The 23,847-nt window shown below is 39.2% G+C and overlaps 1 protein-coding gene across 5 annotated transcripts in view; it reads right to left on the minus strand.

The window, feature by feature from the left end:
- Nucleotides 1–3,740: 3,740 nt before the first annotated feature.
- CHRM3 (cholinergic receptor muscarinic 3) overlaps nucleotides 3,741–23,847 on the minus strand; it is a 503,079-nt gene continuing 482,972 nt past the window's right edge. For all 5 annotated transcript variants that reach the window (XM_054021263.1, XM_054021260.1, XM_054021261.1 and 2 more), the window contains one exon: nucleotides 3,741–8,082. In XM_054021263.1, coding sequence (XP_053877238.1) covers nucleotides 6,255–8,063 — 1,809 coding nt within the window. In that variant the 5' untranslated portion in view covers nucleotides 8,064–8,082 and the 3' untranslated portion in view covers nucleotides 3,741–6,254. The remainder of the gene's footprint in view (nucleotides 8,083–23,847) is intronic.

Here is a 23,847-nt window from a genome sequence, read left to right on the forward strand (position 1 = left end):
AGGTTTTCAAAGTGTGCATAACTCTCTCCATGAGGCCAGCAAATGACAATGTGATTTCATACAGCAGAGTGTGAAGATCAGGAGATTCCCCTGACATTTTTTTTCTTATGTTGAGATTATGGATAAACCCAGAAAGCTGAGATAACCTCTACACCTGTTATCTAAAACTAATACTATTGCAATGATGTACAGCTCCCCAACAGACTCTGAACCTGCAAGCTGGTTCACATGGATGGACGCTTGCACTTGCTGAGTCCTATTAAAGCTGTTAGGAGCCCATATGCATGCAGGAATTTGGTTATAAAGAGCAGCTTGTAGGATCAGGGCTGTAATGGGTGCCCAGCCCATATGTAGTCAACTCCTATTTCACCTATCCCATCCAAGACAGAATCTGCTCTTAGACATACACGGCTTAATTCTGATCTCACACTGGTGGAAATCTGGAGCATCTCTGGTAGAGTCAATGAAGTTAAACCTAGTGTAAAATGGGTGCGAGACCTGAAATCGGGGACATGGTTTCTATCTTTAGATATCTGAAAAGCCCAAAGAGCCTGCATAACACACATAAAACCCCATTTTCAGAGGAAAAGAGAATCCACTTTGAGGCTGTGCGCTGCAAAAGACTAGGAAACTTCTCTATCAAGCTAAGTGAAAGAATAAAAGTAAACAGTTCTGTTGTCAGGTTATAGTTCATGAGGTATCAAAGTAAACTTCCTTTTTTGGCTGACTTTTCAGTATAATTTTATATATAAATCCACAGCACAGATATTAATGCTCTGTATAGATGTGTGTATACACATACATGCTGGTGATAGCCATGTGCTAAAGAGCATTTTTCTTGCACCATTAACTGTGGCATCTGTCATCGGTGATCCCTTGATTTGAGGATGATCTCTACCACAGATTTACACCTGGGTCCCAAAATGACTCAGAACTCCGATCCTGTTACCACAGGTCCACCTGCTGGACTCTATCTTCTAATTCATCTCTACCAAGACTAATTCTAAAAATTCCAGTCACTGAACAGTTTCAAATATTCACTACTAAAAAACAAAAAACACAACATTTGAAGCAGGTCCACAAATTACTACAATAGCTCTTCTATCCACCCACACACAAAAAGGCCATAACTTCCAAGCTGAATATTTTAGGACCTTCCAGGGCTAGAAGCAAGTGGAATGTGTCACATGGGGAAGACGTAAATGTTAATATAAATCTTGCTAAGCTCTCAGCCTCAACGGTGTCCTGTGGCAACGCATTCCACAGTCTAATTATGTGTTTCATGAAAATGTATTTCCTGTTATTACTTTTATTTGGGCATAAGCTTTCGTGAGTATAAACCTCACTTCTTCGGATGCATCCGAAGAAGTGAGGTTTATACTCACGAAAGCTTATGCCCAAATAAATCTGTTAGTCTTTAAGGTGCCACCAGACTCTTTGTTGTTTTTGTAGATACAGACTAACACGGCTACCCCCTGATACCTGTTATTACTTGTGCATTTGTCCCCTTTTACTTTCATTGAGTGTCCCTTTGTTATGAGATACAGAGAACAGAAGTGTCTGATTTACCAGCTTTATACCGTTAAATTATTTTGTATGCAGGGCTGGTGCTACCATTTAGGCAAACTAGGCGGTTGCCTAGGGCGCCAAGATTTGGGGGCACCAAAAAGCAGTGCCCCCAATTCTTTTTTACAGCATTCCTATGCCCCCTCCCCGAGCGTGCGGTCGCCGCTCCACTTCTCCCACCTCCCAGGCTTGCAGTGCCAATCAGCTGCCTGGGAGGGGAGAAGAATTAGAGTGGGGGCCGCATGCTCGGGGGGGGAGGCGGAGCAGAGGTGAGCTGGGGTGGGGAGCTGCCGCACGGCTCATCTATGTCATAAATTGCCCTAGGCGAAACTTCCACCTTGCGCACCCCCCCCCAGCCCTGCTGCAGCTCCCCGCCCCCCCCCACCCTGAGGGGGGGGAGCTGCCGCGGGGGAGGGTGCCTCGGGGGGTGGGGGGAGCTGCTGCAGGGCTGGGGGGGAGCACAAGGTGGAAGTTTCGCCTAGGGGGCGAAACTTCCTTGCACTAGCCCTGTTTGTATGTTTCTATCATGTCCCCTCTTATTGTCTCCTCTCTAAGGAAAGCTGTCCCTGACTTTGAGTCTTTTCAATCACTCTTCATGAGATTATTGGTCCATGTATGGTGAGGTGCCAAGGGTGCATGATAAATGCAATTTATGACATAGATGAGCATTATAGCACACAGCTATGCCCACTATGAGTGTATGTGGTGTATTTGTGTGTACATATTTAAACTTACTGACCTTGCCAACCAGGGAAAGACACAAATAGATATCTTTTTTGTTTTGATGTTTGCATCCTGTACAGGAGAACTGAGTGTACTTGGATTCATGTTTTTTTTTCTCTTAATTAATTGGCCTCTCAGAGTTGGTAAGACAACTCCCACCTGTTTATGCTCTCTGTATGTGTGTATATATATCTCCTCATTATATGTTCCATTCTATATGCATCCGAAGAAGTGGGTTTTAGCCCACGAAAGCTTATGCTCTAATAAATGTGTTAGTCTCTAAGGTGCCACAAGTACTCCTGTTCTTCTTTTTGCGGATACAGACTAACACGGCTGCTACTCTGAAACCTTGGATTCATGTGTTCATTTATTATAGGCACAAGGTTGAGAATGGCCCAAATGTTTCATGGGCCCTTCTTACAGTAGAGCAAGAAAATACAGTTATTTACTTATAAAGAAAAAATAAAGTTGAAGATCTTAGCAAGCTAATAGATGAAGGGGAGCAACTTCTTGAGCACATCTGTGTGGCTATGCTAGTTTTCCACAACATGGCTGGCTCCCCTTATATGACCTGATTCTTCAGAATACTTAGAGGCCACAAATCCCACTGCAGTCAATGGAAACTGCAGATGCAGAGCACCTTTGATAATCAGAGGATTCATGTATTCCTTTAGATTTAGGTCAGAGATAAGTAGAGCTTTTGCCCTATAGCTGCGACAAGAAGTTATATCATGCCATTGAAAAATGTAAGTGTTTGCTGCAGTTATGCCTGCCACCAGTCCATTGAGTCAGATATTAATTTATTTTTCACAGCCTCTGAGGTTAAAGTCATAATCAAATGTATGTCACATAAATAATTTATACAACCCTAGCACATATAAAAGCCACATGATGCTGTATGTGCTGTTGTCTCAGAAAGGGGTTTACAATGTCTGCCATTTTATACCCTTTTGGTGCCACCCTGCAACATTTACTCTCAATGCTCCAGTAATCTTAAACTTCATTAATCTGCTCTAATGGGGTCCAATCCTGTACCACTAAAATTAACAGGAGCAGGACTGGATCTATGAGTAGGCCCACTGAAGCCACGTGTTGATGTAAGAAAGGTTACACGACTGTCTGCACTCATACTGACAGTTTTATAATGTTTGCGACTCTACTTTCCTCCATCACATGTGAGCCATTACTTGCTTTTTATTTGTGAAAAGAAATGCTGTGGCAGATTGCATCCATTTGTATTGCACCTTTCTTACACATATATATGTCTTTGTGCATGTATATATAATGTTTGTGCATTATATATGTCTATATATAGTGCAAACAGATAGACACACATGAAATATTAATCTGATTTCCCTTTGTTTAGAATTGTATTTGCAATGCAGCCAAATTTTGAATATTTTACAGTGCATGTTCCTTTAAGTAAATATATAACTAAATTAATCTTTTCTAGTATGTGGATAAACACATAATGTATTATGTCTGTAAAATAACATTTTCAAGCCTGTTCACACATCAAATTGTTTATTTTTTTTCTCCGAAAACAATCCAAGAGTTTTAACTCTTCCTATCATGTAAACAATAGTGACAGTTGCTTTTCAGAAGAAGCTTAACTTTGGTAGAAAAATAATTTTCCATAGTAAAATCAATAGCATTATATAATAGAGTCTCTTGCTGAACTCTGGCTTCCTTACTTGCCCTCATACTTCATGAATTAGAGGGCACTGCACTACTCTAATTATCAGAATATAATAAGATGGCAATATGTATATATCTATATATATCTATAATTGTTCAAACATTAGTTAAAAGGTCAACTTGAGTAATGAAATGTACTGCAGATATGTGCTTCGTTACTACACAGTTCTGTAAAATAAAGCTCTGTAATTTTCTATGCAGCTTAGGAAAGAGTTTGGTGGCTCCCTGTAAGTCTTTGGTTGTATGTGGCAAACAAAACTGATCAGTAAATTATGGGTTTCTCCACCTTGAAATGTGACTGATCTACAGCTCAAGGCCTACTTTTTTCTCATCACTAGACCTAGAGCATAGGCTACAAACTTTGTTTAAGACAGACATTTAATATAACATACCACAAAAACAATAAAAAACTATGAATGTTATGTGTATGAATATTTGTTTTAGTGACATAAAAGCTCGGTATACTGTATTCATTGCTCAAGCAGACCTTTATGAATCACTTTAAAAGGACACTACAGTTGAAGACTGAAGAGCAATATTTATCAACATTAAATAAAACATTTGGTGAAGTCTGTATAAATATTTCTTCATATAAACATAACACAAAATTAAATAGTTCAGATACACAGAGACCATTTAATATACTTCCACTGCTGTCAAAATCATTTGTAAACACCATCTCACACAGAATACAAAAGCAGCTTTTATACCAGTTCTGTGTTCACAACACTGATGCCTCTTTATAAAGGAAATTTGTTGGGGCTTTTTTTTGTTTGTTTGTTTTGTTTTGTTTTGTTTTCAGCAAAATATGAGTGTCGGGAAAAAATTGTTTTGGTCAGTTCAAAGGCTAGTATCAAATTATCTTTCAACATATAACTAAATAAGATTTAGAACAATTCTTAAAAGTACAGTACTTTCCTCAGGGGATCTCTGACTTTTATAAAGCACACTATGTTTGGTGCAGACCACATCATAAATACCAGGAAATATTGGCCATGTCTAAGTTATAAATATTAAAGCCCCTTTTTGTTTTCTTTATCAGAAAGTGCCAGCTTGCAAGTTGGTGATATCCACTATGCTCTTCAAACAGATTGTGAAAAAGAAATGTTTTAGAGTAAGTGTCCTTCAGGTTCAAAACAATTAAGGATTTCTTCTACACAAGCCTTTTGCAACTGAAGGCCACAGTGGCAGTCTGTGAAAGTTCTATTTGCATAAAATGCAGACTTTTTCAACTTTCATCACTTTTAGTACAGACATGCAGCTTGCAGAGACTACAGATTCCAGAATTCTATGCTCAATTTTGAGCTCAGTAGCCAATGCTTCTGAGGAGGCATTATCACTTGGACTGAAATACAGTACTGCATACAAACAGAATTTTATCTGGCTGCATCTCTGTATTAAAGGTTAGGTTGGCATATGTCCCATAGCAATAATCTGTGGATTGCATTTGGCTCATAGGTTGCACTTATTTACCTCTTTCTAAATGGTGTGTATTTTATGTTTCAAATATACACTAGAATTTCAATTTGCAAATAACAAAATAAATTTACATTTACAGACTAATTTGTCAAATCATATATTTCACTCACATACCACAATGATAGGGACCCATGTAAGAATTTAGATTGTTAGATCACTTATTTCCTGGTATATTTATATATATAAACGGTGAAGTGTGAGTGTAACTTGTGCATTCACACATACACATAACGTGAGCTGCACAAATAGATACTCCATAAGGTTCAAGAATCAGGGCTACGAGGAGAATCACACCAAAAGAGGAGACAAGAAGCTTTACTGGGACAACAAGAAGCAGTTTTGCAACCTATACAGTGTTTTAAATAATTTCATAACAATGTTTAACTAGCTTGCTGTATCCATATGTGACTTGAATTGAAACCTGTTGATTCCTTGGAAACAGCTGGAACTGGGCTAGCTAGATGTGCTTACCTGAGATCCCAGAGTTGATTACAACCAAAAAACTGGGCTGATCAGTAACGGGTTCATAATTGCTCTACAGCTTCTTGTAATTTTGTAGGAAAACTTTATTTAGTCTTTCATTTCCTTAATAAAAAACCTTGAAGTCTGTTTGTTTTTGCTTAATGCAGGTTTGATTTTAATATTAAACTGGATTTATTAAAAGGATACATAAACCTGGCAGCTGCTCTCACATCTTGATGATGAAACGTTTGTGTCAGCACCCTGGAACCACTCTCCCTCCCACATGCCCTTTGATAGTTTGTTTTTTGTTTGTTAAAAATACTATTCTATGAAGCCTCCTGGGGGATCCGCTTATGAAAAATGACTGACTGCCTCTGCTGATACTGCTGTTTGCGTCGTTTCCGTTTGTCACACTGGCACAGCAGTAACATCTTGAAAGTGGTTCTGAATGTTTTGTTACACAATGCATAGCACATAGGGTTCACTGTGCTATTGATGTAACAAAGCCAGTACCCCAGATTCCAAAATGTTTTGGGGATACAGCTATCACAAAAGGTGTTCACCAGAACCATGATGTTGTATGGTGTCCAGGTGATGATGAAGGCAAACAAAATAGCACTGAGCGTCTGTGCTGCTTTCTTTTCTTTGATAAGTGACATTCGTTTTCGCTTGGTGATCTGACTTCTGGTCTTCAAGGCAAACTTTTTGGCCAGGGTTGCTTCCTTGAAGGATAAAGGCAGGGCTGTGGATGTCTTAGCCGCTGACGGAATGTTGTCGGAAACCTTGGCTGCCTCTACTGCTGATCCTGGCTGAACTGGAAGCTTAGAAAAGTTCTTGTGAAAGTTTCCTCCATCCTCCACACTTTTCTGAGAGTGCAACCTTTTAGGTTTCCTCTCCTTTGACCCCATGTTGGACGTCTGCAAGTCGTCCCCTGACCCATTCAAGTCTTCAGATGAGGGTAGTTTAGTGGAGTTGAGGATGGTGCTGTGACCGGGAAGCTTCAGCACAATAGAATAAATGGCCCTCGTTTCTGTGGCAATGTCTTCTTCATCAGAGGAGGCAGAGTTTTCAAGAGAAGCAGCGGCGTCATTGTTGTTCCAGCTATCGCTGCTGCTGTGCTCCTGGTCCCCCTGATCCTGGCTGGGTTTCCAGCTCTTTGTTGTAAGCCAGAAGTGGCATCGTCCGTATTTCCTTCTGGTAGAGCGCTTCATACTCTGCTGCTGCAGCTCATAGCTGCTGCAGCTTCTGGAGCTACCAGTTTGGCGAATGAAGCGTGCTGCCTCAGCTTTGCTGCCCGAGGCCTGTAACCCTGCTAACTCCTTGGTGCGTTTCTCTGTCTCCTTGTAGATCCTCCAGTATAAAATAGTCATAATGGTGACTGGCAAATAAAAGGCAGCTATGGCAGTGCCAAAAGTGATGACAGGTTCACTTAGAAACTGGATATAACATTCATCAGGAGGCACAGTTCTTTTCCCAACAAAATACTGCCAAAACAAGATGGCAGGGGCCCAAAGAATGAACGAGATGACCCAAGCTAAGCCTATCATCATTCCAGCCCTTTTGGTTGTTCGTTTAGCTCTATATGTAAGTGGCCTGGTGATGGAAAAATACCTGTCAAAACTTATGACAAGGAGGTTCATGACAGAGGCGTTGCTGGCTACATAGTCAATGGAGAGCCATAGATCACAGGCCAAACTTCCCAAAGCCCAGCGGTCCATGATGATGTATGTGGTGAAAAGGTTCATTGAAATAACACCAATGATCAAATCTGCACATGCAAGACTCAGCAGGAAGTAATTGTTGACTGTTTTAAGTTGTTTGTTAACTTTAAATGCCACAATCACCAAGATGTTTCCTATGATGGTCACCAGTGCGAGGATGCCCGTGAGGAAGGCGATCAGAACTACTTGCCAGAGTGTGTGTCCACCCAGAGGATCTTTGCTCATGCCATCTAGTGACCTATTGGCTGTTTCCACAGTAGTGAAGAGAAAACTCTCAGTTGTCTGAGGGAAGTCATAGCTGCCAGTGACCGATGTCACATCCTCAAGAAGCCTCGTTCCCTGGGAATCTCTATTCCAGAAGAAGCTCACATTTGAAAACAAGGGGGAGACTGTAGTGTTATTATGCAGGATCATTGTGACTCTCTGACATAGTCTGCAGAGAAAAAAAATAAGAAGGAAGACAGTAAATCAAAAGGTGTTTTTAAAATGTCTGCTTAGCATTTCAATGGCTGTTTATTAAAAATAAAAACAAAAGATACGAATCAAACACAATACGCCAAATGCATTTGTGGTATCACTCATATTGCACCAGACATTAATTTGGATTCTTCTAAATATTTTTGTGTTCTTTCCTTAAAAATAAGTTATTGTTAATTAATCACAAGCCACCAAACTAAAAGCCAGGTGAGCCCTCCCATATTGGACTCTGAATCCACAAGAGAATCCAGAGGTCTATTTTTATAACGGATTAAGCCAAAACCCTGGGCCCCACCTCATCATTTCTTTGGGATGTTCAAAATCCAGATCCGCATTGGAATCTTGCAACTGGAGCCCATTTCTGTCAATATGGATGTATATCTATGTTTGTGCAGTGTACAATGGAGTCCCAATCTCTGTTGGCTCTACTACCTATAGAATAAGATTCCAGGATTCTCACTCTGAAGCCTAGTATGTCTGTAGAGTCTGGGTGAACGAAAGGAAACAGCCCCAAGCACAGCTGAGAGCTCTTTATGCTCAGAATATCACGAGGTTGAATCATGGTTGGGTTTTGCTGTTTATAACCATCCAATTTTTAAGTTCTCAGCCATTTTGACTTTATGTATTACCCCTGTGTGATGTACTGCTATAATAAGGCACATATCTGTGTCATGCCAAGAGTCCTAGACCATTGTGATATCAGAGGTAATGCAACCAATCACCACCCTTACTCTACAACAGGGGTCGGCAACCTTTCAGAAGTGGTGTGCCGAGTCTTCATTTATTCCACTCTAATTTAAGGTTTCGCGTGCCAGTAATACATTTTAACATTTTTAGAAGGTCTCTTTCTATAAATCTATAATATATAACTAAACTATTGTTGTATGTAAAGTAAATAAGGTTTTAAAAATGTTTAAGAAGTTTCATTTAAAATTTAATTAAAATGCAGAGCCCCCCGGACCGGTAGCCAGGACCCGGGCAGTGTGAGTGCCACTGAAAATTAGCTCGTGTGCCGCCTTTGGTACACATGCCATAGGTTGCCTACCCCTGCTCTACAGCTAATTTGCATGCAACAATTTCATTTATTGTATGAGGTAGACTGCACAGATGGTGAATTACATGACCCACTCACACATATCAATATCAGACACAAACCAACACAACCACACACACTACCACTACCAGTACAAACAATAAGCACATGCACACAGCTCCTCACTGCAGCACACACACCTCATTTGCCCCCTGTACAAATCAATACAAGTCTCTCAACACAACCCACACAATAACCTCAAACACACAGAGCCTTTCACTAAGAATACACCCCTCATTCACCACCTGCACAAATGATCAGAAATCTCCCAGCACAACCCGCCCCCTCCTGAGACACAAATCAACACAACCAGCATACACAGCAACTCCAAACATCACTCTGAATCCTAGAATGTCTGAGTGACTGTGAAGTGATGGAAACAGTTACAAGCATGGCTGACAGCTCTTTTGGTTTAAAATATCACCAGATTCAATAATCTCTGAGATCTGTGATTTGTTACGGTCCGATTTTCAGTTCTCAGCCATTTTGGGCTTTTTCACACACAACTTTATAAATTACATCCATTGAGCAGCACGGGCTTTCAGACACTAGTAACAAAAATAATAAAATCTTGGTTTTCATTATCTATAAACTATAGATACACAGGGCCAAATTCTCAAAAAAAAAAAAAAAAAAAAAAAAAAAAAAAAGGCACAATACACACCTGCATTTTCATATGCAACTTTGCCAGTTGTGAAAATACTGGAAGTGCCCTTTTACATGTTCAGGTACTCATTTTGCATTCACAAAAGCTCATTTGCACAGTTGGACTGAGGATTATGTGGGTCTAGTGAGTTCAGCAAGTATACTTGACTTTTCAAAGGGATCATTAAATATTTTATGAAAATGGGGAGGAAGGGGAGACTGATTCATGATAAAAAGCAGATTCAGACTAACACGGCTACCCCTCTGATACTTGATTCATGATAATTAGACTTTTATCCTTTTCCCAAGTATTGAAGGAACTGACATAAACTCAACATCTCTCTCAAAATTACAATCTGCATTCTCAACATTTTATCAAGTTCCTTGAACTCCTAGATAAATTGTTATAATCAGTTTCATCACGGAATAACCTTTCTCTGATAGTAACTGTGAAACAAAATACCTCATCAAAGAAGAGGTCTTTTACTGTAGGTCAGTTCAGAGTTGACATATTATGGCTTAATATGATAGACGTAAGCACGTATCAAAACAGTTTGGTGTTAAAAGAAAGCCGAAAAGTGATATTTTAATGCCTAAATTTTGGGTTTTTTAAACCATTTTGTGTTGTGTTAGCAAAGCATGTGGGGAATATGTCATTTATAGTAATCTCATTACTTTGACCTATTGTAAATGAATTGACCTGTAGCTTGCTTTACACTACACACCATAGGTAGTAATGAAAACACAGTTTGGGAGCCAAAGTAAGTGAAAACATTAGGTTAACCACTCCAGTTTATTTAATAAAAAGAAGAGGGTAACAGTTTTGATACCTTGTCTGAATCTCATCTAATCCAATATATTTCTAGTCCACTCATCATTAGAGCATCTAGGTGGTGAATACAGGAATTCAGGAGGAAATATGGGAAATTACAATTTTTGGCATACCTCTACAGGACTCTAATCATGAACAGTATCCACAAATGCTGGTCCACAGTAATGTTAATGAGGCTACATATTGGTACAGAAGTCCACACTAGCAGATCACACTGAAGGACTGAAGCAATGGTTTGGTTCTAATTCTACGTCATTCTTTGGAAACGATATCTAGAGAAAGGGATTTTTCTCCTTGGGTCTAAACCAGCATGCTTTCTTTGCTATTTCTGTTAATTTACTGTGGAAAAATTGAACATTTTTGTGTAGGTCTATTAATTTTTTTTTTGGGGGGGGGGGGGAAGTTAGCATTCTTTTAAACATCTGTGAAACTAGATGGTTATAACTTAAAAGAAACATGAAACCCACGAAAGAGAAATTCAGAAAAAAAAATCACTGAGAACATTTTGTTTCAGAAAAAAATTGAAATATCAAAATTTTCATTTTTTTTTATTTTATATTACATTATTTCACAATATGTCAGTAGTAATCCTGGAAAATATGATATCATATCATGTTATGTCATAAAGGACAATGATTTTAGGAAAAATGATTCCAGGCTAACACAAGGCTATTGAAAAAAACAGTCCCTCTAAGCAGTATACGGATTGTTTATTTTTATTTTCTACATCAAAGTGTCAAACTCTTTCATTACAACAGAAAGAGGAGACATTTTGATCTACAAAATAAAATAAAATAAAATGTTTCAGTCTGTGCTAGGTGGCATCTGACATTGATTATTTTAAAAATAAAATAATAGAATTTCAACTATTATATTAGGTCATGACATATTTTGATATGACTTGACGTGATATGATGTAATGTCATATTAGTCACTGCTGCTACTGATATGTCATGAAATAACATAAAACTAATACAAGTAATATAAAAGTGAAAATAAAATAAAATATGAAATGCAAATTTTGTTTCCAAACAAATTTGTGAAATTCTTCTGAAACAAAATTTTCCATTCCAAATATTTTTTCATGGGAAATGTCTTCAAAATTGACATAGTTTTGCAGAAAAAAAACATTTAATCATAATGGAATTTTCTGATGGAAAACTGACCAGCTGCTTTTGAACATTGATTGTAAGAAGAAAGGTAATTGAGTGGGAGAATGTTCGAACACAGGGAGTATGCAGTATGTGTCACTAAGCAGCTCTACAAGGAATAAACACTGAAGGAACAAAAGGGAATCAAATATTTTATAGCAGTAGCAGCACAGAGAGCTGTAACTTTCATTTTAAAGGCTGATATAAGAGGGTGACTCACCCCTTAATGGCTGGGGCTAGCCACACCGGACTACAAAATGAGCTCCACCTGACTGAAATCAGGTGATTTCAGTATCAAAACAGCAGGAAGGTGCAGGAATGGGGCAAGGGGGTGTCTAAGAAAATATGGCTATGTCTGTAGAGAGTAAGAAGGCCCCTGACTCAGCAGGGGAGAAGGCAGTGGTGAGGAGGGAATGTAAAGAAGAACAAACTCTAGGTAATGTGAAGGTGCTGGAATCAGAAAGTCAGACCCTCAGGGAGGAAGGGCTCTGTCCAGCTGAAGTTAGGATGAGGACTGGGTGAGTTTGTTCTATTTTGAAAGTCTTTGTTGGAGTTCAGGTGGGTAATATTTAATTCCCTTTGGATTGTGTGGGATTTGTTTAAGAATCCCTGAAGAAGAAAAGCGAGGCAGGGTACTGCAGAGTCATCCCTGACTATGAGGGGGCACTCTGGATGCAGTTGGCCACATTGCAGGTAAGTTTTAACACCCCAGGAGCCTAAAAGTTCACCATTTTAATCTATCACACAATACTATATTACATAATATTATATGACTAAGAGCCAAATTTCAAGCCTTTGAAGAAATCAACAAGGGTAACAGAAAATTTCCCAAATTCTACCCTTTGATTTCTTCAGAAATAAGATTTCTAGAGCCACACTTATGACAAATGTTGTTCTATATATGGCTATCTATATATCTATTTTTGTGTGCTTTTGTGGATATCACATGCCTAGTTCTGGCTGTTTTAGTCAGAGCTTACCAGTAATTTCAATAGTGGACATAAAACAATCGGAGTAATAACTTTCAACACTTTTATGAGAAATAAAAATAAATCTTTGGCAGAAATTAGCGTTTGAACAGCTTATCCAATCTACACATTTGCATCCCTTAAATAAACCAGGAACAAAGTGTCAGAATCATTCAGTACAAATACTAAGACAGCACACAGTCATCTTAGAGGACATATTGGCTGTTAAACATGACTTTATCCTTGACCTATAGCTCATATTCTAAATGTAACTTCTGAAATCACTGTACGTACACTCTTGTCCAGCAGTATGACAGTGGGTGCTATTGAAAAGTAAATGCTTACCAACAGTTATGTACAGTTATTCCCTACTGTAAGTTCAAATATTATGGTGTCTCGTGTAGCACATTATACAAAGTGCATTAAGCTCTATCTGTACTTAAGCTGGTGGTATTAGTGAGATCTTCTGTCTCATTGTGTCCTGGTACTTCCCCCATCAATGTTTGTTTTATCCACCCGCTGTCTATATTCTTATACTTAGACAGTAAGCTCTTCAGGGCAGGGTGTGTCTATTATGTGTTTATACATTGCCTAGTGCAACGGGGCTGGGGTCTCTGGGCACTACTGTAATATTAATAATGATTAATGTGTTAATTTGTTCTTCATCAAGTGTCTTATTAAAGTGTGATCTGGTAGGATGCTGAACACATCCCATTTAGTGGAAAGTGGAGAGTGCCCTGATCGCTTACTGGCTTCAATAGGAGTATAGCTTAACACCTTGCCGGTTGGGCCCTGGCATACATGATGCCTGCCTGCCTATACTAAAGGAGTTAGAGGCATGAGGTGAAATGAAGAGTGAGACAGAATGGCTCAGGCAAATGCCTGCAAGCACTGTGAGTGATGAACCAGGTCTTGCCAAGCATGCTGGAAAGAAAATCATTGTAATTGGTGAGGGAATTTTTATCTCTAAATCAAAGTGTGGCAGTAGGACAGCACAACTGCTAATTGCATAATAAGCAATGCTAGTTTATAGTCATCTAGTGTCTTTTATTCTAAAGCACTTCAAAAACCATGAGACAGATGTTACAGATCCTTAACACTGACAACTCCTACTGAATGCAATTAGTCGTAGCTATGTCAGTTCCAGGATATTAGAGAGACAAGGTGGGTGAGGTAATATTTTTTTATTGGACTCACTCACCTCGCCTTCCTAAATCCCTACTAAAATCAATGAGAGCTGCAAAGCTTTGGATCCTCTGAAAATCAGACTTTACACATATGCGGAGCCATTGAAATGCAGCCACTCCTGGATTGGATGGTGGCAACCAACCAGTACATAACGCAGTAGAAGATTAGTGGGTTAAGGGGAAATTCTGGCAAAGTACCAGGGCAAACACTTGCTCTTTTAAAAGGAACTTTTTTCTAAGACAAAGTGATTGTATGGGAGCAACATCTCATGTATTTCAGAAGACCACCTGTAAAGAGACCATGAGGATGATGAGAGGAAAGGCAGTGGTGCTGGAACTAGGGGTGTGGCAGCACCCCCTGGCTTGAAGTGATTTCCATCCTCTACAGGGTTTACAGTTTTGTTCAATGGCTCTCAGCAGCCCCACTATAAAAATTGTTCCAATGCCACTGTTGGAAGGGTATAAATGAAACCAGAAGTAGGTTCTGGCGTGTATTGTATTCAGCTTTGGTGTGTATCTTTTATCTGTAAAGTGGCTCTGGGAGGTCTTTTCTTAATACTCAATGAGAAACAGACACACTTGTCACCAACTAAACTGGATCTATTAAGCAAATCAACAGACATTTCTGAAACAATCCCACGGTGCAGTTGCCCTGTACAGGAGAAGCTGCAGGACAAAACTACTGCATTATTTACCCCTTTCACTGCCTTCTTTGGGTTTATTACCTCTGATTATGGGGCAGATGTAGTTCAAGGTATGAAGCATGTAGAATTGGTTTGTCTCATCCTTTTAACATTGTGGCAGCAGCAGTTATATAGACTCTCAAGCTGTAACACATGCAGAAGTCAAGCAACTAGTCCTGTATCAGCTGGACTTATCCCACCCACTATATTGATTTTTTTTTTTTTCAGGAACTACTTTGCAGAGATGCGGGGTGGGGGGGGATTCTGGTGGTTTTATTCTCTTCTCATTTAAACCACTTTCACACCAACAAAATTCCATTGCCTTGACTGAAGGAGATTCTGATTTACATTAATGTAGACCCGGCTCCAAGCACCAGCCGACCAAGAATGTGCTTGGGGTGGCCAATGTTGGGATGGTGGGGGGCGCTCGCGGTGTTTTTTGTTGTTGTTGTTGTTGTTCAGCGGGGCAGCGATCGAGGGGTTTTTTGTGTGTGTGTGTGTGTGTGTTTTTGTTTCAGCCGTGGTGCTGGGGGGGGGGCGGGGACTTCGGCGGCATGGCCTGGCGCTGGGCGGGGGGAGGGGAGCGGTGCTCGGGCGGCCCAGGCACAGTGCGGCACGGCACTCGGTGGTTTGGGCGGCACGGCCCTCCAGGGGTTTGGCCGGCGAGGCGAGGCACTTGGGGCGGGGGTTTGGGCAGCCCGGCAAGGCACTCGGGCGGGCGGGGTTTGGGTGGTGTGGCGCTTGAGGGGGGTGGGGGTTGGGTGGCCCGGCGCAGCGCTCGAGGGGGGGCGGGGGTTTGGGCAGCCCAGCCTAGAGCTCAGGGGGGCGGAGATTTGGGCGGCCCGGCGTGGTGCTCGGGGGGGGGGGGGGTGAGGGTTTGGGCGGCCTGGCGAGGTGCTCGGGGGGGGGGGGGGTTGGCCGGCTCGGCGTGGGGCTCGGGGTGGGGGGGTTGGGCGGCCTGGCCCGGCGCTCAGGGGTTGGGCGGCTCAGTGAGGCGCTCGACGGGGGGCGTTGAGCGGCCCAGCGCTCTGGGGGTTTGGGCAGTGTGGCGCTGGGGGGGTGGTGTTACGATGGGGCGGCGCTCTTCTTTTTTGCTTGGGGTGGCAAAAAAGTTAGAGCCAGCCCTGTGTAGACCTGATGTACCTAAAACCTACTGAATGGAGGCTTATGGAAAACTCATTTACAATAACAGCCTTCTTAGAACTTTGAAGAAAGTCATGGAGGAGGTGATGTGGCTGACCTCAGGTTCAGCTACATCATTTTATATATTTGTGTGAAACAAATGTGTATACAAGCCATTTTGATGTGACAATGTTACAACTATGTATTTACATGTCAGGGTGCATTAGCCACAATGAAAAAGAAACCTTCACATAAAACATATTGTTGGATCAGTGGAAACATCCTTGCTACAATGTTAAATTTAGGAGCCAGACACGTCTTGTCCATAGTTCTCACATGGGACGAGGTTAACCAAGAACACTTGCCAACTGCATGTCAGATATGATTAGTATAAGGGAGAGCAGAGCTTCCTTTGTAGACATTAGGGAACAGAGAGGAGGGCGAGAGGGGCACTGTACAAAGGTGACAGCTAACACTTAGTGCAGCTTGGTTGGAATCTGGAAGCATGAGTCCACAATTTTGATTATATTATTAGAAAACCTTTTTAAACACAAAAGGCAAGTTAATCACGCCCCTCTTCCCTCCCCCTCAATGGATTGAAAGGAGAGAGAAAACAACCATTGAAGGAAATGGAACTCAAGAGCATGGACAGAAGTTAAAAATAATATGACATTCCCTAAGGACTAATAAGAAAAATACTTGACATTTGGTTGTATTTCCAAAACACAGCACAAACAGCAAATAACTGAAGTGTCAATTGCTGTGGAAATTCATCACAAGCTATAGAATGAGAGAGAATGAACCAATTATGTGCATCTCAATATGTCTATGAAGTATCCTATTAAGGTAAACCAGTTAACAAGCTTAACTGTTACAGTACATATTGCAAGTTATTGGTATCTGTGATGAGATTTTCATCTAATTTCCTATTTCTATACTTGTAGATAGCAGTAAAATAATTACATTATGTAGCATCTTTCATATTACAAAGTATCTTCTAAGTACTTTACAATATAGAGTCAGTTGCAGTGACGTTGCAGGAAAATGGAGTTGCTGTTGTGCATTAATGAAGAGCTCCTGTTCAGTCTTAGACATTCAGATTGGTTTTGTGGAGGGTTGGGGGTAGAGAGAGGGAGATGTTGGCCAGAATACCTGAGTTACCTCTGTTTCAAAAAGTAACATGGGAACTCTAATTTCTATGTGACCAGTAAAGAAGCAGGATGGATCATGGTTTAAAGTATCAGACAGAAGAGAGCACTTTTAAATATGAAGCAGCCCAATACTCTTCTCCAGTACAGCAATGTAGTTTCAGTGAGGGGAGATGAACATACAAATGTGATAGGACCCCAAGAACCTATGGTAAAACTATAGCCCAAATTCAGCCAGTGGAGATGTCCCAGGGCAGAAGAACTTCAGTTCAACAAAACAAAATGTGAGATGATCATAATCATTATCAGAATTAAAGTTTGAAAATATATTTTACAAATCTTAGAAATAATCTAAAGGGTGGCCGTGTTAGTCTGGATCTGTAAAAGCAGCAAAGCATCCTGTGGCACCTTATAGACTAACAGACGTACATGAGCATGAGCTTTTGTGGGTGAATACCCACTTCTTCGGTGGGTGTTCACCCACGATGCATCCGAAGAAGTGGGTATTCACCCACGAAAGCTCATGCTCCTATACGTCTGTTAGTCTATAAGGTGCCACAGGACTCTCTGCTGCTTTTAGAAATAATCCGTTACTCTGATCATCTTACATGCTACAGTGAAGGAAAGAAAGTGTATTTGTGGCCCAACCATACATGACAACTTCACTAATGTTAGTACTACATTCTTTTCAATTTTTTTTAAGTGACTATAGAACTTGTGGAATGTGCTGGACAGAGTACTGCAGAATGAAATGCTCTTCCCAGCATCAGCCAGGAACAGGTTCAGGTTCAGTGGCAATGCAAGCTGCCTCACACCTCCTTGCCATTGTGCTTCAGCCATATCCTGTTGTGGAGGGATTATGAGTTCACATTCTGATTGGACCACACTGCTAGGGGAGAAGAGTGCAATTGTAGATAGGACCACTCAGTTTACTAGGTAGTTATAAATGGGTTTTAGGGCTTGAATTTTCAGTGTCTTAAGGCAGTGGCTCTCAACCAGGGGTGTGTGTACCCCTGTGGGTACACAGAGATCTTCCAGGAGGTACATCACCTCATCTAGATATTTGCCTAGTTTTAAACAGGCTACAGAAAAAGCACTAGCTAAGTCAGTACAAATTAAAATTTCATACAGACAATGACTTGTGTATACTGCTTTATATACTGACATATAAGGACAATATTTATATTCCAATTGATTTATTTTATAATTATATGGTAAAAATGAGAAAGTAACCAAATTTTCAGTAAGAGTGTGCTTTGACAGTTGCGTATTTTTATGTCTGATTTTGTAAGTAAGTAGTTTTTTTTTTAGTGTGGTGAAACTTGGGGTACTCAAGACAAATGAGACTCCTGAAAGAGGTACAGCAATGTGGAAAGGTTGAGAGTCACTGGTCTATGGAAATTATATGATCAACTTCCTTATTTGCATATTCAAATGAATCCATTTGGCCATCTGATGAAAACCATGGTAGGATAAGCACTGTTGTATCTGCTTTTGCCTCCTACATGTTTTCTTTGGGGGTTTGGTGGGGTGGAAAGAGGTTTAAGTGAGATGTGTGTTTATCTGTGTGGGGGACGGAGATAGGCTTTCTGATTTCACTGGCCCCTTTACCCATTTAATAATTATATTTTAATCACTTCTTTATTTCTTTCCCATTATATGATGTTTCTCTCTTTCCCCATAGACTCTTTTCCTCCATACTTAATCCTTTACAAAGGCCTGGCCTTTATCTTTCCGTTTATTTTCCCATTTCTTATGAAGATAGAGTCCATTGTGCATGCTTGATTGGATGTAGGCCTGAACGCAGGGCAAGACTTGTAACTGCAGATTTGAGAATCCAAAATGTGATCTGTTTGTACAGCCAAGATAATTGGTTAACTAATTTTCCTGCTTTATTCTGCAGTTTAAATATAGTTTAAATATTACCGAACTTTTCAGAGTGAATTATAAAGATGTTTTCTAATACAAACAAATTAAAGGCTTTAAAATGTTTAATATACTTCTGTACATGAGTGGGTAAACTTTGCAACACAGTTAAACTGTGAAGTGAAATGCTTTAAATTTTTTTAAAAAATATGTTTGTAAAATGTTCACAATCCCAAATCATTAACAGAATGATTTTAAAAATCTAACAGTAGATTTTAAAATTACAAACAAAATATATTTGAAAGAGGCAGTGAACAGGAAAAACTTCCACAAACTGCAATCCAGCTCCCAGGTTTTTTGCATTTCTCCTGCAACGATTAACATCACTTGCAACTAAAGCAGGGAAGGAAATCACATTTCTTACACTACTTCAGAGTGCTTCAGGAAGCATGGTCTTCACACACATGAAGGCCTCAATCTGGCAAAGGTGATTTCAGTAGGACTAATCATACTACACATAATACATGAAGTTGAGCATGTGCATACATCTTTGCACAATCTGGGCACAAGGGACTAAGAGTCAGGGAAATTGTTTCCATAACCAAATATGTTGGCCAATTTCTACTACATATTTCCAACAAAACCACAGACTGACTGTGTGATTTGGGGCAAATTCATTTTGCTAACTCTTCAAAAGTGGACAATGGGATTGTGTCAGGTACCTAAATTGAGGTAACCAATTTGAGATATGTTGAACACCGTCAGCTCCTACTGACATCATTGGTCACTTTCAAACTTTTTGGCCTCAGGTTTTCCATCTATAAAAATGGGACTCTTATTCTTGCCTACATGGGGAGATTGTGACGCTTCATTAATGCTTTCAAAACACTTAGATCCATGAATGGGAAGTGCTAAGGATTATTATTATTTATTAAGTCTTGTATAGCAGGGAGCAAAGGAATGATTGAATTTAAATAATTTTGATTTAAAATATATGGTGCCTTCTTCCTTACCACCCTTTCTGCTTAATAGCCTTCCAATTCATTTTGCCAGACATCATATATCTCTTCCTTGAAATCACTGTTCAAACCTCAATTGCACCATGAGGCCTACATGCACTCAAATCAAAATATAGCTGCAATGTCTACCACTTGCTTGTGCTTGTACATGCCTTTGGAATATGGATGCTATTTCATGAATTATTGTTACACTATGGTGAGCACCATTACAATGTCAATATCTGATAACAATTACCATGCTACAGAACCTCAGATAACACAGTGTTAACTGTTGACCAATTCTGATTTTTAATGGTAGCATTTGTACATCTACATTGCTCTACAAATAATAACAATGTGTTCTATTTCCTTTAAGGCCTACTCAAAAACTGGCCACCTACAATTTACTGGATGAAATACTGGAAGAAGTGGGCTGTAGTCCACGAAAGCTTATGCTCTAATAAATTTGTTAGTCTCTAAGGTGCCACAAGTACACCTGTTCTTTTTTTGGATGAAATTTAGGCAGCCAAATTATGTGTTTGGTCCCTATTTTGGCACTACCATGTAAGAATTAATCAGATATATGAGTTGTATAGTTCTGCTGCATATCTTTGTGAAATATTTGCTATAAATAATAAATCCAAGTCATAAACCACAATCCATTTAAGCATATAGATTAAAAAGATATTCGTATTTCCTGTATAGTAGTACACCTTTTTTTTTATTCCAGATGCTCAGTGACTCATTCACCTCATAATTTTTTAGAGCTTCAGAAAAATCCAATCCTGAAATGATTGAAAATAACCCCAGTGAGAACTTTCAGAAATGAGTTGAGCGATCTCTCAGTGTGGCTTTACCACCCTAGTGGCCCTGAAGTGAACCAGGGAATGACTTGAATATCATGAGTAGCAGTGTAATGCTATATTGAACACTGCATGTCACTTCTAGGCACAGGACTTGAGTAAAGGCATCAAAATCCTGATCTGAGCAAGTTTCCTCTTTTGTCACAATTGTTAATAAAAAAAATTAGGCTTTCCTAAATCAAGATCACACTTACCTCATCTAATCCATGACAGTTTTTGAGAGCAAGGTGTGTATTCTTGTGAAAGCAGAGAACTATGTAATGTCTCATATAATTTACTCTTCAGAGAGTTTTTCCTACACTTCTGCCCCGAGACTGACTCTCACCATGGAAACCATACACACATTGAGACAAATTACATTGAGAGAATTACAGACAAATCCTGCCAACTGTACTTATTTGAGTAATACCATTGACCCTGAATGGAATAAGGGGGATGGGGGTTAGGGGAAAGAGGAAAGCAGTATGATTTGACCATTAGGGTTGTGTTTTTTCTCCCTTTTGAATCTGAAACTCTAGGGTGAGTTGAAGAAACAGAAACTGTCATATAATAATTGTTTCACAGGAAAACCTGAGCGCATATGGCTGTATTTTTTTTCTTTCACTCCGCAAAATCTGTGTTAAAGTGTTGATTTTGTTTTCTTTATTATTATTATTATTATTATGATAGCATGAGGGAGCCCTAATTATGGATCAGACCCCACTGTGCAAGGTGCACAAATATTCCACTGACCCTCAATTGTGAGACAATCCAGTTGCACCACTGTTAATTCTGCAACTGGATATTTAAAGAGAGTATTTCAAAATATAGGCTCACATTGGAGATAAAATGCAATTCATGTGACCTAACCATTTGTGTCTGTAATATATTGAACTGAAAATATCTAGAGCTGATCAGAAAATGGAATTTCCAAATCAGAATGAATTTTTTTTTTAAGAATAGAAATTCTGAAATTTTAATTTAGAAACATCAAAATGTTTTTCAGTGATGTGGAATCATTTAATTTTTATAATGTTGAAGTACTGTAATAAAATATAAAGTATTAAATATATAAAATACTATGTATATGAATATAACATCATATACAAGTATAAACTAAATTAAATGAAAAACTTGAAATTAATTTGAAATGAAACATTTCAACATTATCAAAATGAAACGAGAGTCAACATTATTTTTTAGCCTTTTTTCATTGAAAATATAGTTGAAATTGACACATTCCTGCAAAATGTTTTGATTTTGATAAACCTGCATTTTCCAACAGAAAACTATTGCGTTGAAATTTTTTTCAGCCAGCTCTAAAAACAGGGCAACTAGTGAATAATCTAAACCAAGGGTAGGCAACCTGTGGCACACATGCCGAAGGTGGCACGCAAGCTGATTTTCAGTGGCACTCACACTGCCTGGGTCCTGGCCACCGGTCCGGGGGGCTCTGCATTTTAATTTAATTTTAAATGAAGCTTCTTAAACATTTTTAAAGCCTTATTTACTTTACATACAACAATAGTTTAATTATATATTATAGACTTATAGAAAGAGACCTTCTAAAAATGTTAAAATGTATTACTGGCACGTGAAACCTTAAATTAGAGTGAATAAATGAAGACTTAGCACACCACTTCTGAAAGGTTGTGGACCTCTGATATAACCTAATTCAAATCTTTAAAAAGCTGCAATACAATATCCACTAGATGGCACAGGAAGCATGCAGTAGCAAAAGAGTGGAATCTGCAACAGAAGTGTCAGTAGTCTCTCATAAAGCTTGTGTGGGGTGATGTGGGCTTACTAAGTGATATCTATAACTGAAGAGTACCCCTGAGGATAAATACATATAATACAAATCTAAAAATCAAAATCTTCAGTTAAAAAAAAAAAGTATTAGAATCAGAGTAAGGGCCAAAACACAGACAGTCTGGCTAAGTACTGAGGACTGGTTTTGCCTGGAAGTGTTTTCTCTGAATACCAGTTGGTGGGTGGACAGAAAATTCTGGAACTTGTTCAAAGTGATCCAATCCAAATCCCTACTCTTTTTACACAGACTGAGAGGAAATCCTGAAGTAACTCACAAATCAATGGGACTGTGCATTTGTTAAATAATAAGCAATTGTTCTTTTAAAAAAAATCCCAAATAATCCTATCTATACTATATGTCTTTAAGTCTTTTCTTATTAACTGCAGAGCAGCACAAATGAAAATATCTCCTTGTGGAAAATATCTCCTGTTGGGGGGGATGCTAATGACTGAGTTCTGAATTTATTTTATATTTTTCAACATAATGTCTGTTGGTAAACCTTGTGAGAGGCTTCTTTCCTATAAGGATTATATTATGGTAGCTACATATTTGTTTTCCCAAGTCTCTTTTACCTATCTTCTTGAAATGTACCCTGCGAACTGAAAGTTTATAATACAGTATTATAAAATCAGTAAAATATAATCCTATTTGATTATATATGAAAGAATTACATATACATATACACACATTTCCTTAGGACCCCTGGTTCATTCAGTACACAAGATTGACCTGTTCTGAGGATGCATTGTGTGTGTGTGTGTGTGTGTGTGTAATCCAAACACACAGAATGTTAAAATCATTCTGTTTAATAAAAAAAAAAATTCCTCAGCAGCCATCCATCTATCTAGACATTTATACTCGACTCGTCACCAAACATTTTGATTGTATTGTGCAGTTTTCCTTGTTGCTGAGTCTTTCACAGGGTTTTAACACAATATGACATAAAAAATAAGATGCATGGAGATGTAGTTACATTAGCATTATTTAAGCATAAAGGTTGCCATCTAAATAAGGGAGTTTTGAGTCTAAAACAATAGAATAAATTGGACTAATGATTATCTGTATTAGCTCTTTCAAGCCTGAAAACCCTTCGTTTTGCAAACCCATTAAAATCTATGAGAAACAAACAAATTTAAAATAAAATGGAAGGAGCTTTAAAAGGTGAGTTAGGAAGAAAACTTCCAAAGGAACATTGATTCACTGTTCTTGCTGCAATCCTCTTAAGAGATTGAATGTCTAGTCACTGTGTGCAGGAAGGACCCTTCTGCTGTACTGTCGGTGCACTTTGATCGTAAAACTTGTCTTATTGGCCATGGAGTATGACCCAGTGCAAGAATGATCCTGCAGTGGTATAGAACTAATGCAGAGGCATA

This window comes from Malaclemys terrapin, chromosome 3 (assembly GCF_027887155.1).
Source record: "Malaclemys terrapin pileata isolate rMalTer1 chromosome 3, rMalTer1.hap1, whole genome shotgun sequence".
Classification (NCBI taxonomy): Eukaryota; Metazoa; Chordata; order Testudines; family Emydidae; genus Malaclemys; species Malaclemys terrapin.